The 16,148-nt window shown below is 36.2% G+C and overlaps 3 protein-coding genes across 5 annotated transcripts; all 3 read right to left on the bottom strand.

Moving 5' to 3' along the window:
• Nucleotides 1-358: 358 nt before the first annotated feature.
• On the bottom strand, nt 359-8,290 carry mtdha (metadherin a). 3 transcript variants are annotated; one of them, XM_042011396.1, is made up of 12 exons: nt 7,831-8,290; nt 6,805-6,900; nt 6,576-6,681; nt 6,239-6,400; nt 5,951-6,013; nt 5,630-5,803; nt 4,313-4,390; nt 4,115-4,186; nt 3,859-3,986; nt 3,577-3,687; nt 3,361-3,451; nt 359-3,209 (listed from the first exon to the last, which is right to left on the bottom strand). In XM_042011396.1, the coding sequence occupies exons 1-12, from the start codon at nt 8,176-8,178 to the stop codon at nt 3,142-3,144; spliced, it is 1,497 nt and encodes a 498-aa protein (XP_041867330.1). In that variant the 5' UTR covers nt 8,179-8,290; the 3' UTR covers nt 359-3,141. The 3 variants fall into 3 exon arrangements, with proteins under 3 accessions (XP_041867330.1, XP_041867331.1, XP_041867329.1); XM_042011397.1 differs by having other exon boundaries at nt 6,811-6,903; nt 7,831-8,289; XM_042011395.1 differs by having other exon boundaries at nt 6,805-6,903; nt 7,831-8,287.
• A 168-nt stretch (nt 8,291-8,458) lies between these two features.
• Nucleotides 8,459-13,523, bottom strand: rrm2b (ribonucleotide reductase M2 b). Its single transcript, XM_042011398.1, has 9 exons — nt 13,372-13,523; nt 12,875-13,039; nt 12,431-12,547; nt 12,009-12,142; nt 11,756-11,850; nt 11,502-11,635; nt 9,598-9,702; nt 9,321-9,434; nt 8,459-9,045 (listed from the first exon to the last, which is right to left on the bottom strand). The coding sequence occupies exons 1-9, from the start codon at nt 13,420-13,422 to the stop codon at nt 8,893-8,895; spliced, it is 1,068 nt and encodes a 355-aa protein (XP_041867332.1). The 5' UTR covers nt 13,423-13,523; the 3' UTR covers nt 8,459-8,892.
• Nucleotides 13,524-13,721: 198 nt separating this feature from the next.
• Nucleotides 13,722-16,055, bottom strand: LOC121656328 (nuclear transport factor 2-like). The gene is made up of 5 exons (XM_042011400.1): nt 15,980-16,055; nt 14,857-14,977; nt 14,634-14,705; nt 14,306-14,404; nt 13,722-14,022 (listed from the first exon to the last, which is right to left on the bottom strand). Exons 2-5 carry the CDS (start codon nt 14,959-14,961, stop codon nt 13,906-13,908), a joined length of 393 nt encoding a protein of 130 aa, XP_041867334.1. The 5' UTR covers nt 14,962-14,977; nt 15,980-16,055; the 3' UTR covers nt 13,722-13,905.
• Nucleotides 16,056-16,148: the final 93 nt, after the last annotated feature.

The following is a 16,148-nucleotide window of genomic DNA, read 5'->3' as shown; positions in this document are numbered from 1 at the left end:
TCTCTCAATAGGAATGAATGGGAAACGTGAGACCTCACAGAACTGTAGCTGAATGCCAGAAATGGTCAGAGATTAAAAGCTGGTAAATCCTAAATGGACTGAGAGATAAGAGACAGAGAGGGGGAGAGAGGAGAAGAGAAGGAGGTCAGGTTCTGTGAGCCGCCACGCGACTGCCTGACCACATTGACTGAGGCAGCAGTTTGGCCTCAGGAGGGTCAGTGCATCCTGGGCCTAACACAGGCCTGACACAGATTTGCACCACAGCATAAAGTCCATTATGATGGCTTTGAGATTATTCCAATAACATAAAAAGGGCATGTGCCTTTTCAGCAATAATAAATAAAAACACATGACAAAGTGATATTAAGCATTTCTTATTAACTGTCATCATTACCATACAAACATATAAATATCATTTGTATGTCCCCAATTAACAAAATTATCCACAAAACCATTTCTGAGACAAGTATATAAATACATTGACAGAACCATTTTACTCATCAGTAAAAAGTAAACAATAGGGCACCTGAAGCCACAGTGACACAAGATTTTCGGATCTATCAGATCTTAAAAACAACTACCAAAACCAGTTGATTAACACCATAATGCACTAAGACTTTCCCATCATAAAAAAGAAAGAACACTTTATAGTTTTCCTTGATGCCCATAGAAAAGCCAAAAAAGCTGCAACTTGTCTCTTGACAGAAAAGTATTAGTTTTTTTTCTTCTTCTTTTCATACTGAGTGGTACTCTAAGAGCAAATACTAACAGTAAGAGCAAAAGACTGATCATATTATTTCATGTACACAAGTACTATTATCAAAGTCATGCAAATGAAATCAATTTGGACATCAAAACTTGCAAATGAATATAAACTATAAAAATGATTCCAATGGACTTTCTATACAATTATGGGTTAAGGCAATGGAATTAGATTCCTTTCATATGTGTGTAAACAGTGTGTGTATGCATGTATGAGTGTCTCATTAAAACCAACTTGATGTGGAATTAAAGCTGCACTAAGTCACATCTGTATAGAAACGTTCATTCTGTCAAAAACATCTTTCCCCATCATCAACCTTAGAAGTCAGAAATTTTTTTTTACATTCAAAAAGTATTAAAAACAATTGATCCACAATGAAAGAAACTCAATACAGCCTTTAGCACAGTGCAATTACAGAGCTGGATAGAGCCCTTACTATCTGTACATATGGCATGGCTTATCCTAGCACAAAAATGGAAGAATTTGTTTTAGAGAAATCATACAGAGTGCAGAAGGAACCATTTAAATCAATATATAATCATAATGATGAAAAAAGTATAAGAACTACATCTAGTAGTGTTACTTCTCAACAATTTGATCCCACAATTATTAACTTTATCATTAACTTTATGCTAAGCTGCCCCCTGGTGGTTCAGATGAGTTACTCTGGTCTGAGGGAAAAAAAAGCTAAATCAAGATCACATAAACCCCAAACCCCAAAGTTAACAATTATTTTATTTAACAGCATTTTAGTAACGTTTTGGGGAAATGCAACTGTGTTGTTAAGCAGTTCAGAGGCGGATTAGCCTGCAGACTGGTTGTTTAGTTCTGAGATACTTTCCACTCCACCCTAGCTGACATGGACCACAGCTGAAACTACAGAGCCAATACAGCAGTGACTGTCTCTAATCAATCAGGGAATTTCACATAGGAGCACAGATATGTCTATCTCAATACAACACACACATCATACAGTATGTGCTATATGTTAAAGGAGTACTAGTTATTCTTATTGCCCATCCTGAACAGGTAAGAATACCTTCATTTTAGCACATAATATAAAGAAAATGCATTAAAATTATGTACTTAAAAGGGCATTACTCTGGAAAATATTAATTCAGCTCAATAGATGCACTAATTTTGTGTGGAAATAAAGAATATATATATATATATATCTTTTTATCCATTTCTACAGTATACAATTCTATTTTTGCTCAATGAGAGTTATCACTTCATACTTTATATAAAGACAGGAGGAATTAAACCCTTCAATTTATCAATATACACTACTCACAAAAAGTTAAGGATATTCAACTTTTAGGTTAAGTTGATAGAAAATGTAAAGAGATCAGGTTACACTGATATAATATCATGAATGTAACACATTTAAGTAAAATCATGCTGTGGTAATTCCTTCCCTTCAAACAAGTTTTTGAAAGAAAAGCTAACAGTGGTGGGTATACAACAGCATTAAATGTCAATGTCTCAATAAATTGTCACACATTAGCTGTTCTGATTGATCTTATGATGTCAAAATGTGAGCAGTATGATGAAGAGGGCTGTTTAAATACAAGCTGTCACTGAAGCAGAACATTTTGTGGTCCATTACTGGTTCAGACACTGCTTTTGGATATTTTTGTGGTTAACCACCTTGTTAAAGAACAGCATGTTGTACAATGCATGTTGTATTTAAACATAGAACAGGTATACATGTGCATTCAGAAGTTTAGAGAAATTAAAATCAAATTTGCATGTTAAAGTCATGGTGCAGCTTAGATACATTCTGACATCATACAAAAAGCTGAATATCCCTTACTTTTTGTGAATATATATATATATATATATATATATATATATATATATAGCATGCAAAGGTTGTACTGGGATACATTTGAATAAAATCCTAATCTTCACTTTAACCTTCACTCAGGAATATTCCAATAATTCATAGAGGGACAGCAGCATGACAGTCAAATCAAAGTGCATCATAAGGGGGTAACAAAAATGCGTTGTTCTCTGTCATAAAAAAAAAAACCATACAATTAAAACCCATTTTTACCTACACTCTTGTAAGAAAAATAAAAATCAAACACTTTTGAAGCCATTAAACACGTACTTTCACTATAAATCCACCAAACTCCCCTCTGGTTGCAGTGTAGCAAATAGTGCAAAAGTAGTTAAGCTTTCAGTCCATAGGACCACATTTCATCGCCATACAGTATTTATTCAAGCAGGTTTGATCTGCTGCTTGTTCTCATTTTGTTGCTGGAGTTGATTAACTGTTACGTATCTCAGAAAGAAACTGTACCTGGCAATTATTGCATGTGACACATTTAACAATCATTTGCATATGCTTTGTATAGACCTGTGATGTAACTTCAAGTTTCCCTTCTGGCTTTTTTCTTCTGGGCAGGCTTCGGGGGCTCAACAATCTGCTCAGACTTCTCTACAAAGAGATGAAATAAGAACTGTTTAAGCACATGGATACATGCAGAGACAATCCCTTACAACTCAAATTACAACTTGGACTTCAACTCGAGCATTTCTTTTTAAGTATTTGCTCAAATTTATTTCCTTAAAAATCTGCTGATACCTACTCTGAGAGGATGATATGCTGGTATTCTGCTTTTTTGTAGGCAGCAAAGGAACTTCTTGAGGTTTGGTGACTGCATTTACTGCGCTCGCCGTCTACAATCAAACAAATCCAACAGTTCCATTAAAATAAATGACCACATTCCTTTAATATAAAAACAAAAAAAAAAGTTTTAAAGTTTGTAAGATAGCAATCTTAACAGCTTGATGCTGTTTCTTGCCTGAGCATCAGATGCAGCCTCCTCTTCTGTTTTCTTTTTCTTTTTTCTCTTCTTTTTAGATATGGCTGCTCCTCCAGAAGGATCGTCAGCGTTCTTTTCATCATCTGATACCTACAGTTAGAAAACCACAAAGTATTTTAGATAAAAAAAAAAAAAACATTTTTTCTGGTATGTTCATGGCAAAACAGATTCAAGAGAACAGGGAACTGCTGGATGTTATTAAGATGTTAAAACTTAAATGTATTGCAACAATAGAAAGATGAAAGTGAAGAATACAAGGACCTTTTTGGGGACAGGCTGATCCTTCTGCAGAAGAGATGAAGCTTTAAATAATGGAGGCTCTTCATAGTTTCCCCAGTGTTCAGCTGGGGCGTTCCAGTCTGAGCTGGGATCTGCTGCTGACATACCATCTAAAAAAAATGTACATTAAACAAATAGAGGTTAAGACTTACAAAACTCCAAACAGACCCTCTGCTTCTAAACAAGCAGCAAGTGTTTAGGAAGGTGTAACGTGTAGGAGTGGCTGCTGGCTACTTACTGAATCCTGACCATTCATCATCAACAGCTGGTCGATTCTCCCACTGCAGCTCAGCTGAATTCGAGACTGGATCTACAAGAGGGACAAGGGAAGCAAAGGAGCTGTGCAACTACAAAAAACACTGATGCTGTGAAAACTGTCTTTAGCAAAACATCCAGGAAATAGAGTTTATTTGTGACAGTTAATCACAGTACTAACCTGTACTATTTAGTCCAAGCATGGAGAAAGACACAGGGCGGAGGCCGGTCTTTATCCGGCCATCAATGCTGTTCCATGCTGATGATGACAGCATAAAAAGACAGATTATAGTCTTGAACTGATGTAGCAGCTCACATTTGGCATTAAAAAATAAAAGAAAAAACTGAATGAAGAATGTACATGACTATTTTTGTTTTTCCAGTTAATACTATCAATCATAGTAAAACTAGACAAAGTATTACTGGTTAAAGGTTTAGACACAAAACGTAATTCTTTCTGAATAAGTGGGTGAATCCACTTATTCTTAAAACATGTACAAAAAACGTAAAAGACTAACCAAACTGCAATAAATGGTATGCAGAAATATTAACTTGAAACATTAGGACAAGCCCAATCAATGATGAAGACCTAAGAGGAAGTTCTGCTTATGTGCATGTTCTATCTATAAAGTGAGACGCAGCTCTCATTATTACACCTGCTGAAGTAATTTGAACAGACTTTGGTATTATTATAACATAAGCAAAAGGAAATTGTCTGAATCCTACCATATGTGGCTCCAAACTGGTATGCATTATTTGGAACTGTTTTTTTTTTTTGTTTTTTTTTTTACAGAAGTGTAAGCTACTCTTGGATGCTGGCTTTTACACTGTGCACTGATGGAATCTGTCCTCTGAAAATGATGAATGCTGTCTCCATAATTTCTAGAAATAATCACCAAACTTTGATTCTTCAGACTGCAGAAAGGTTTTTTTTAACTTCACCTCCATCCATCTCAAATAAAGTCACGTCTAGAAAAAGCAGCAGCACTCTTAGATTTTTATTTTTTGGTATTATATTTTCTCAGCTAGTTCTTCATGTTCCAGTTTTCGTGTTTAACTGCAACAATAGACTCTATGCAACGAAAATTATTTTAATTCCTGAGCCCATGCAATGATTTCAGTGTCACCCAGATCAAAACCACTGAATACCTTTTTTCAGCTTTCTTCTGTGCATAGATTCTTTGAATTTTTTAATAATATTATGCACCATACGTGATTAAAACCTCAAATTCCATGCAGTTTCGTATTGAAAAATAGTTCTTAATTTGTTATGTTACTAGTCCATGCAGTCTTTCACAGAGTAGAAAGGAATAATAACTCGGTATAATTGATACATGTCTTTGCATGATCCTAAATGGATTTAAAGTTTAATGCTTGCAAGTCTGTGTATTCTATTTTTATTAGCAGAGCATGCCAACTTTCCTTTTTATCTTTATAAATAAAAAAGTGGCATTACACTGTTTTGGGCCTGAATAAATGTTTACACAGGAGATAGTACCTTGTGAATCCTGAACCCAGGGCTGAGATTCAGGCTTGGGCCTGTAATGTGTAGCTGTAGATATGGTGCTCCACTTTGCTCCCTCCATAGAAGCCATCTCACCTGGAATCTTCAACGACATGTCGGACCAGCCTCCACCATTGACCGAAGGCTCCTGTCTCCAGGTGGAGGACACTGTGAAAGCAAGTAAACGGGAAAGACGTGGAGTCAGTCGGCAGCAGGTTTGTTTACACAATATATGTCTACTGAATTTGAAAAAGTAATGTTAGAGTTAAACTAAAAATTAAAATGGAAGAAGACAGTCTTTTTATAAAGGTGCACCTTTGTCTTTACCAGCTCCTTTGGCTCCATCACCCTTTATGTTTGTTCTTGAATGCTGGGAGTCTGGAGGAAAAAAAAACAACAACAAAAAAACAACAACAAAATGTATTATTCACATTTTGATCATGTACATAGAGTTTTAATCTTGTCTTAATTTATGCTAACCAATTTGTGATTTCATTCCATGCTTGGGCTTTCCAAGTAAAAAAAAATCTATTTTAGTTATGTATGGCACCAGAGTATGCTATCAATTAAACAAGATGAGTTTAATCTTTGGTGAATGAATACCATGGTTTCCTCGGTTCTTCTTTGAGGAAACTGTGGCCACAGGGGCTTCCAGGTGGGTTTTAGGAGCTTCCACAGCTCCTGGACCACCCGAGTCCTCAGGTCCTTTTTCCTTCTTGCGCAGTTGCCTCTTTTCTCGGTTGCTGACTTTGGTCTCCCATGCACCTGATAAACGCACATACATACATATAAGTCAACACATAACCTTTAACTACAACCTTAAACTATAACTCCTAACAAGTCTTTAAAGAAAACTTATGCTTAGCATGCATTGGATAAATATAACTGTTTAAAAATGAGAAGTTATAAAGAAAGTTCCCCTCCATAAACTGATAGTTACCATCATCGGGTTCTTTCCCATCATTTGTGGACACATGCTGAAGTGGTTTCACATCTGACTTGGTTTTTTTCTTGTTCTTTTTCACTGGGGCCTGTACCTCCTGTACCTGAGAAATAAAAATTGAAGTTATACTGTCTTGTAAAACCTGAAAATAATCAAATATAACAGTAATACTGTAACTACATTTTCCAGCAACAATAGTTTCAGATCCCCTCAAATTTTGCCATACCTTTTCCTTTTCAGGTTTAATCTGTGGTTTGGAAACTGTCTCGACTGTTTTATCTTCCCCTTGAGCCACGGTCACTGGCTGTCCATTGGATTGAGCCTTCTAAAGAAGAGAGACATGTTATAAAAATACCACACTTATGATTGAGGAATATAAAAGAAATATATAGCTCAGTGTAGGTCAGCTCATTATTTTTTTGTTATAATAACACAATAATATAGCTAGTGAATATCTGACTCCTTGTAACAATGGTCATCCTTTTTAATTGTATTATGACTTTCACCAAACTGCAACCAGGGAATATCTGTGTGTTCCTTTACAGAGAAAATGGTCAGTTGTTATTGATAATTACTACTTTATTGCAAATCATTTCACAAGTCATTTTAAGTTACTTCTAAAATTATAGTTAACTATTTGAGAATGCCTTTATAGCAATTGGTGTTGCACGCAGGTGTGCTAGAAATGATTCTGTTATAGTTTAACAGGGAAATACTCTTTCACTGAAATAAAAATGACAGTAAGAGATTGAATCATACAAATGACGCCATACCCTTTAAAGTGTCTAAAAATGGGTTCTGGAGATATTCACGCATATATGAAGGTAAAGTATTGGTTTAAGAGGTATTGCCTTAATGTGCGTTGACTGACGTTCTTAGTTTAGACCACAGATCGTTGTTCTTGATAACCTAACCAATGACGTGTCAGTTAGCTACATAGCTAGTTAGCGTCCTTTCCCATTAAAAGCGTTGATTGATAGCTTACTCAGCAAGCAACTCGTTTTATTTATTTATTTTCATTTATAAGTGGGTCAAGAGTGTTGCATTCTTATGGCTCAATGAATATTGTGTAAATAAAATGGTCTAAGAGCTCCAAACAGTACGACATTTATCAGTTAATAACTAATAGCTAGCCTAATTTGAAGAATGGCTAAAGAGTGAACACCTTTGTTGAGCGTCGTTTACATTAATCGACGAGTACAACTTATTTTGATTGACTGATGGGATGAGACAGCTCGATTGTGCTGCCTACCTTTTCAGGGGTTTTCTTTTTGTTCCTCCTTCTCTGTTCCTCCGGTTTGGTACTTTTAATAAAGTTGGCCTTGTCAGGCTCACCGCCACCGTGGGTGACAGGGGATCCCCGCTTTTTCCCGAAGAGCTGACCGCCGCAGACAGCGGCCCAGGACACGCCGATCAGCAGCAGGAGACCCACGGCAGCCGTAGACAGGATAACCCACGTCTGGTACAGCTCGGGCTTCAGACCTAAGTCCACCCCGAACTGGGCCCGAACATAGCCTTGTCCCGAAGTTATTAGCTCCTTCAAAAGGCTGGATAGCACTTCGGCTGTCTCCAGCGCAAAACCCTTCAATTCCCCAGTCATCTTTACAAAACGCGTAAACACTAGCTGTTAGCTTTCATTTCCAAGTATCCAGCATCCGTATGCTAATGGAGGAGTGGCTAATCTAATCTGACTGCTGGAAGAAATCTGAGTAAAACTCGTCCATAATATTCCTGGTTGAGAATAACTCCAGGTTCTCTCGATTAAACGATTTTGTGGTAACAAGATCATGTACCTACACCAGTCAGTGACATCAAGCAGATGTTGACTCTCAGCTGAGCATTTATCACACATACTATGTTTCAATAAAATAAACAAATAATAAATGTTTACAAAATTTTATTGACCAATTAAAACTACGAATAAATAATATTTTGCCATAAAAGTGAGCACACAAAATAATATAATTATTCTTTACATCTTAAGGGAAAAACAAAACAAAAACAATCACCTTTAAGTGTCCAAGAAGTGCTGTACAATACCCCCCCCCCCCCTACCCAAACTTAATACAATAAGGTAAACCAAAGAGATAAGTGCCTTGCTGCAGTATGTCAAATTTGAAAAAGCCACAGGTCAGGATTTGAGAGTGATTTGTTCACCATACCATTTATAAACAGGCAACTTGTATAACTGTAACCTATGAAGTATAAGGATATTGCTGAGACAAGAACTGAGCCTATTTGTCAATGTCTGCTTTAACAAAAGCAAATAAAACAATCAAATGTAACAAATATGTAACTGAGCATCATCTCAATTTCAGAAGTCTGCATCCAGGGTGAATTCACCGCCCATCACGTTTGACATCACTCCAAATCTCTGATACTCTGCTACCCTTTTCTCAAAGAAGTTCGTTTTCCCCTCTAATGAGATGGACTCCATGAAGTCAAATGGATTTTCAGCTTTGTAAATCTTGAATTAAAGAACAGAAAGAGAGAAAAAGCAAAGTGAATTTACACCAAACACAGATTTCACACTGTGTAAGTCAAACATTAAGCAAAAACTATCAATCCATTTAGCTGTTATTCAGTTATATTTCTACAGTGAAATAATGTGCAAAGCACATATGGTCATTTCTGCAAGGGCTATGGCCATTTTCAGTTCAATGGTGTCCAGCTATAACATTTACTTTGATGAGAAATGGCCAATTGTCATCATTTACAGCTTTTCTATGAAAATGTAAATACCTTGGCCAGTCCAAGATCGGTGAGAAGGCGGTCAGCAACAAACTCAATATACTGCTTCATCAGAGGACAATTGATTCCAATTAGGTCAACTGGAAGGGCCTCTGTCAAAAACTCCTGCATCACAGGACAGGAAATATTTATTTACAAACTGTTGTGACAACAATTAAGTTATTTCAAACTAAAAATAAAATTTATAAAGGACTACTGCAAGCTAAATTCATGTAAATCAAAAGTACAACACAAAACCATCATTTTTATTGCAGCAGAACCATCTGACCTGCTCAATGTGGACAGCTTTGGTAATGATATCCTTGACTCGGTCCTCTGAGGGCTTTTTCACCAGGTAGCTGTACAGAAGGCAGGCAAAGTTACAGTGCAGACCCTGGGAATGAAAACAACACACACATTTAAACAACCAATAATAAAAACAGTTTTTAGATAATAACCTGGATCCTCTCTATATTTGTGGATGGCGTAGATGCTGCATGTGGAGAAGGTTTATTAGTATTATATAATTAACATAATGAAAAATGGGCTACAAGGTGGTGTGGTGGTTAGCACTGTTGCTTCACAGCCAGAAGATCCTGTTTTCAATCTTGGTAAAAGTCTTTCTGTGTATAATTTGCACATCATTTCTGTGCATGTTCTTACCAGGTACCCTTGTGGGAAGGTACGTTCTCAGTTCAAAAACATGCATGTTACATGCATGGTCATTTTGAATTAACCTTAGTCAATTTAGAAACTAACTGTTCTTATCTATGTCTTATCTTAATCTTATCTATGTTTTGCCTTTGATTCTGAAGGTCAACTGGCTAAGCAAACATTGCTAGTGTTGAATAACTCTGAAAGGCTACTGACTGTGAAAGATGGATGTAGCATCATAGTCTGAAAAACTTAAGCAAATGTAGACAGAGTCTAGAAACCTTTTGGCTGTAGATTGTCCATTTAATGCCTTCAGAGAAGTGTCCAATATTTCTCAAAGCAGCATCCTATATTTCAGGGTTTGTGATTAAGCCAACAAGTAATGAATGATTTTCTGGGCCAAAACTTATGCTATATGCACAGGTTAATGTTTAAATGCAGATGACTGCTTTTATGTACTGAAGCAGTGTGAACTAAAATGTAATAGCTCAACACTACTTTGTCTCGTGTTTCCGGAGTGTGCATAAAATAAAGCGATATTTGACTCTGGAGATTCATGTGGAAGTACCTTAAACCTGCACAAACTCAACTCTGGTTGCAAAATAGAAGGCAGATTGTACTGAAGCCTGTAGTCATTTTCCTACAGAAAGACCAGAGAATCTATGAAAAATTGTGAAAACACATGTTTTTGAGACACTTTCTCTATTGTCTGTACCTGCTTCATCCAATTCTGGGTGACAGGCTGCCGTCAGGTGAATTATGCCCTACCTGTCCTGAAAAATGACTAATTTTGAGTTAATGTCAATGCTATATATACATACATATATATATACATATATATATATATATATATATATATATATATATATATATATATATATATACATATATATATATATATATACATATATATATATATATATACATATATATATATATATATATATATATATATATATATATATATATATATATATATATATATATATATATATATATATACATATACATATATATATATATATATATATATATATATATATATATATATATATATATATATACATATATGAGTGTATCAAGGCATGGCAATTTTATTTATAATCAATAAATATTAAACAAGTAAAAAGCAACACTGTACCAAGATCAGGGAGAAAATTGCAGATATTTGCACTCAAAGCTCAGCCCTTCGAAACATACCTATAAAATGTTAGGGCTGGGCTGCATGTTTGAATAGCTTATGAAAAAACGCACATACTTCTTTGTTATTACTTCAAACATTTTAAGAGTTTATGGTTCCAGTTGATAAACACAACTCCTCTTCAATACAGCATAATACCCATTTTCTATACCCTCTCATTCAAATGCTGAGTCATGGTGAGCTGGAGCCTATTTCTGCAACTTTAGGGCAGGTCCCCGCGATGGACAGGTCGCCAGTCCATCACAGGACCAACAGCATAGTGCTCATTTTGAGCATTTTGAGCAGTATGCATTTAATAGATGGAACAACATGTCTTTATTTGTGTGAATCAAACTCACCTCATCTCTGCTGATCAGCTCATTGGAGTAGGTAAGGCCAGGCATGAGGCCTCTCTTCTTTAGCCAATAGATGGCAGCAAATGAGCCAGAGAAGAAGATGCCCTCCACAGCTGCGAAAGCCACAAGTCGCTCCCCTGAGGGAACAAAAGTCAGAACTGCCATTAACCAACTATAAATGGGAAATTTCTCTAGGCCAGAGTTGTTCATTATATTAAATTTTTAGCACCGTGTTAGGAACATCATGTCTTTCTTACCAAATGTGGATTTGTTGTCATTTATCCACTGGAGGGCCCAGTCTGCTTTTTGTTGCACACAAGGCATGGTCTGAATGGCGTTGAATAAATAGTCCCTATAATACACAGACTGTGATTAATTAAAAAGAAAGATAAATAGAAAATAACTAGCTCAATCTAAAAAATTTAAAAAAGACTGCCTACGAACAGTTTATTGGACCTTTTCCTTATTTAATTGAAATACAACAACAAAATATAATGTAATGTAACTGACCTCTCCTTCAGGTCTCTGATGTAAGTGTTGATGAGCATACTGTACATCTCTGAGTGAACAGTCTCTATGAGGATCTGGAAGCTGTAGAAGGATCGCGCTTCTGGGATCTGCACCTCCTGGCTGAACCTCTGCACCTGTTGTAGAAAAAGCAGTTAAACAGTTAAACCACACATCAGTTAGGCTACCACTTTCTTTTATGCTAACAAATGCATCAAGTTTGACTCAGACAGTTAAGTACTTTCTTGAAATACATATGAGGGGTTTTAAAAGATGCCTAGCCTTGGTCAATTTAGCTCCTACCTGACTATTAGTATATTAAAACAGTTTTGTTATGAGTCTACACACATTTAAGTGCCCTTTTTAGAATCACAAACTAAAATACATTTGTTGTAGTGGAGCGATATCCCTCAGCTACTTCTTACCAGGTTCTCATTGACAATGCCATCACTGGCAGCAAAGAAGGCTAAGACATGCGAGACAAAGTGTTTTTCCTCAGGCTTCAGACGGTCCCAGTGTACCAAGTCTTTGGATAGATCAACCTGAAAGACACATCAACAGTGCAGCCGCTTTGTGGATTATTCAGATTTTACCAATGGCAAGCAGTGGTGGGAATTCAACTGATTCGCCAAAAAACTAATCAGTGTAAGAAGGCACATTTCGTGTATACTGTAATATGCATGCCTGCGTGATAACCTACTTAAAACTTTGTTGCACAAGCTATTTAAACAACACAATTCAATATATAGTATAGAGCCAATAAGTAGTTTTCTAATGAATTGACAGCATATTTGGTCAGCCATTTATCTACTTAGAATGAACAATTAACCTTTATGACAACAATGTGAGAACCCACAAATGATACCCACCTCCTCCACCGTCCAGAAAGAGGCCTGTGCCTGCTTGTACATCTTCCAGATATCCGGGTACTGGATGGGGAAGACGACGAACCGTCGAGGGTTCTCTCGAAGTAAAGGTTCGTCCTCGGTCTCTGATCTGGGTTGACAGCCTGCATCTTTTTCTCTGAAGCCGTTCTGTAAATCACCAATCGCATTTCTGTTGGTGTCGGTAAATTCACGAATTGCTCCTTTAGTTACAAAACCAGCCACTGCGTTTGCGCATTCACTTAAAGGACATGACATTTATATTGTCACATTCTTCTATCTGTATTTATTATATTGTAGCTCATTTAACGTGGCTGTTGTTACTTCTTAACAGCTACTTACTCATCTTAACAAAGCGACTCTGAAATTTGTCCATTTAGATACCAAATAACGTTAACACAAAGCCAAAACGGAGCGACACAAACAGCCAACCTTCCCCTACAATGAAGTCTGTAGCTGATTAAATCTGATTATCGACTTACATTTAAGTGATCATTTTCCTGAGAAGACATTTTCTTCACCGTTGGAGTCATTATGAGGAATGAATTTGGATCTTCTCGCTATCTGGCACTTCGTTTCATGACTCTTTGAACATGGCTGTAGCTTTAAACTCTGTTTTTGAACGGAAATAAACACAGAGATATACGGCTACAGCGCCTCTAGCGGCCAGACGGTGAAATAAGACCACATGGCATGACCTCGTTCTCCAACCTAAGACCTAATACTACTAACCTCATTTGTATTAAGTTATATTTTCGTTTTTTTTTTTTTTTTAATGAAAAGTGGGTAAAACAACAAAAACTGCTAGAGGAATGAAAAACAAAAACAATACTTCAAAGTGATAAATTCTTTAATTAGACAGGAATGTTATTTGCATATTGTCTCTTTACCACAAATTCCAGAGTTATTCTGATCCATAAATGTGAAGGAAACGTACAATTTCCTTTTGAAAAAGGCAACATTTCAACATTATAAATTCAAAGCCAGATGTCAATGTGCACAACAAATCCTGACAACTACACTGGTATATTGTGCACCCCCAGCCGAAAAACATCATTTGTGCATGCCCATGCACAGTTTTGGGACTTCAGCATAAACACCTGATGGAAAGCCATCGGTGGATCATCATCTGCCTGTTAAAGAAAAAAAAGGAAATATCTGAGAATAAAGTCTTGACAAAAAGAAAAAAAAATCAAGAACAAAACTCAAGCATGCTGGCTGAAATGTGCTGGATAATTATACATTTCTTTCTATACAAGAACTTTAATCTGTTTTAAAACATACAAAAAGTATCCTAAAGCAATTATCAAGTATTATAAGATAGAGCTGGCAAACACAAGTCAATAGGACCTAACTGAGTGTTGTATTTCATGATTCTGGTGATCACCCAGGCTTAATTAATATACACTAGCTTACCTGTAACTGTCCAAAGACCATGATGAGGATACAGCTATCTATTGTCGGCTGGAAGTCTTGCTCTGTAATTATGTGCTTAATACGCTTGAAAGGCAGGTTCTGTGGATTAGAAAAATATGATTTGAATAAACATCGTAAGGCAAAAATAATTTGCTATGGATACTGTATTGGAGAAAAAAAAAGATGTGATGTTGAAAAACATCCTACTTGCACAAATACAAGCAATAAAAGTGCACAAAAATGTTTTTGCTTTTTGTGAACTGTGATCAGCATCATTCATCTGTAAAAAAAACAACAACAAAAAACATAAAATAATCAAAATGCTTACTACTAGCTTGCCAGCAATGGCTTCTCTCCCTTGAAATGGCGATCCTTCCCATGTCAAACAAGCATCAGCTGACTGAGTCAGAACAAGAGAGAAAACAAAGGTAATGGTTAATCAGTTGAATGCATTACAATTTTTCAAGACTAGACATTATAGCATCACACCAGTGTGGTGGAATTTGATTTGGAGCAAATGTCACTATTGACCTTACAAAAAAAAAACTTACATATAGGTTGGCAAGTCCCAACCTGTTGGTATTGTCAAATTGGTTATAATATTCCTGGACAAACCCCTCTCCAATCTTTTGCCATAGTTCTTTCTCTCCAGCCATGTGAGAAGTTTTTGATCTATAAAGAAGGGCATCAGAGTTACAGACATTTGTTAAACTTGTAATTATGTACATGTTCACTAAAAGAAGAAGAAGAAGAAGAAGAAAATCAGGCCTCTTAAAATATACAATTAAAAAAGTATATAAAAATAAAAGGTCCATCCAAATTAAACGTTTTTATTTCAATCAACATACAGTTCTGCTCTTCTGTAGGTTCACTTTATAAAACATCTACCTACCTTTAGCTTATACTGAATGATTTGACACTAGTGTTGACATTGAATTTGATCAAGACATCACAACTCAGTTTAAATGTTTATTTTCTTAGGTAATCATCCCATTCTTACAATACCCAGAAATTATTTAATCGGAAGGATTGTTTTAAACAGACTTAAAACAAAAACAAAAACAAAAACAAAACCTTTTTCTGAGGAATAAGAGTCCTGTGATCTAAATACTAAACTCCACTTATTTACAGATAGAAAAAATGTCAGAATCCGTGGTAACAGAGGCCACAAATCACGTGTAATCCACTGTAAAAGCTATACAATTAACATCATTAAAAATGAATGCAAAAAATAGAATAAAACATTTGCAGTATCCGAAAATCCTCATCAAATCATAGAATAAGATAGATGGGTGACATAATTTGGTGTTACACCTTATGTGACGCCATTTCTGGTCGTCAGGGAAATGTAGTTCATCTCTGTTTAGTCTAACACGTTTCAACTTTTGCCAACGAAACTCCACAGAGAACCGATCTAGTATGGCCCTGAACGGATTAGCTTTTGCATGCAGAATGTAGTGTCATGAAGCATTTCTCAAAACTAAACTTTGTTTCTATCGGCTGAACATTAACGGCGCAAACACGACTATCATGTTTGTTCTCGGAACCATTTTTCCACCATTGCTTCGAAGCTGCGTTCATACACTCGTCTAAATAATAGGGGGTGAGGAAAAAAGTAATAGTTGAGAAACACTTCAACCAAAAAGTACTTCAATGTTCAGTACTGCAGCTTACCTTTACCAGTAGTAGGCAGGTCGGGTTAGGGTTTGCGAAAATCGAGGCTGTGTTCCCGCTTCCTCAGAGTCTAACTTATTGTGTTAGATTTTGCCCTGATTTTAGACTTTCAGGTGCTCGAAGGCAAGGCTCGACATTTAGTCCCTATCAGTTGTACTGACCTATCTTT

This window comes from Melanotaenia boesemani, chromosome 17 (assembly GCF_017639745.1).
Source record: "Melanotaenia boesemani isolate fMelBoe1 chromosome 17, fMelBoe1.pri, whole genome shotgun sequence".
NCBI lineage: Eukaryota > Metazoa > Chordata > Actinopteri > Atheriniformes > Melanotaeniidae > Melanotaenia > Melanotaenia boesemani.
Note: the sequence above shows the minus strand (reverse complement) of the source record. Positions and strands in the feature narration are given on the sequence as shown.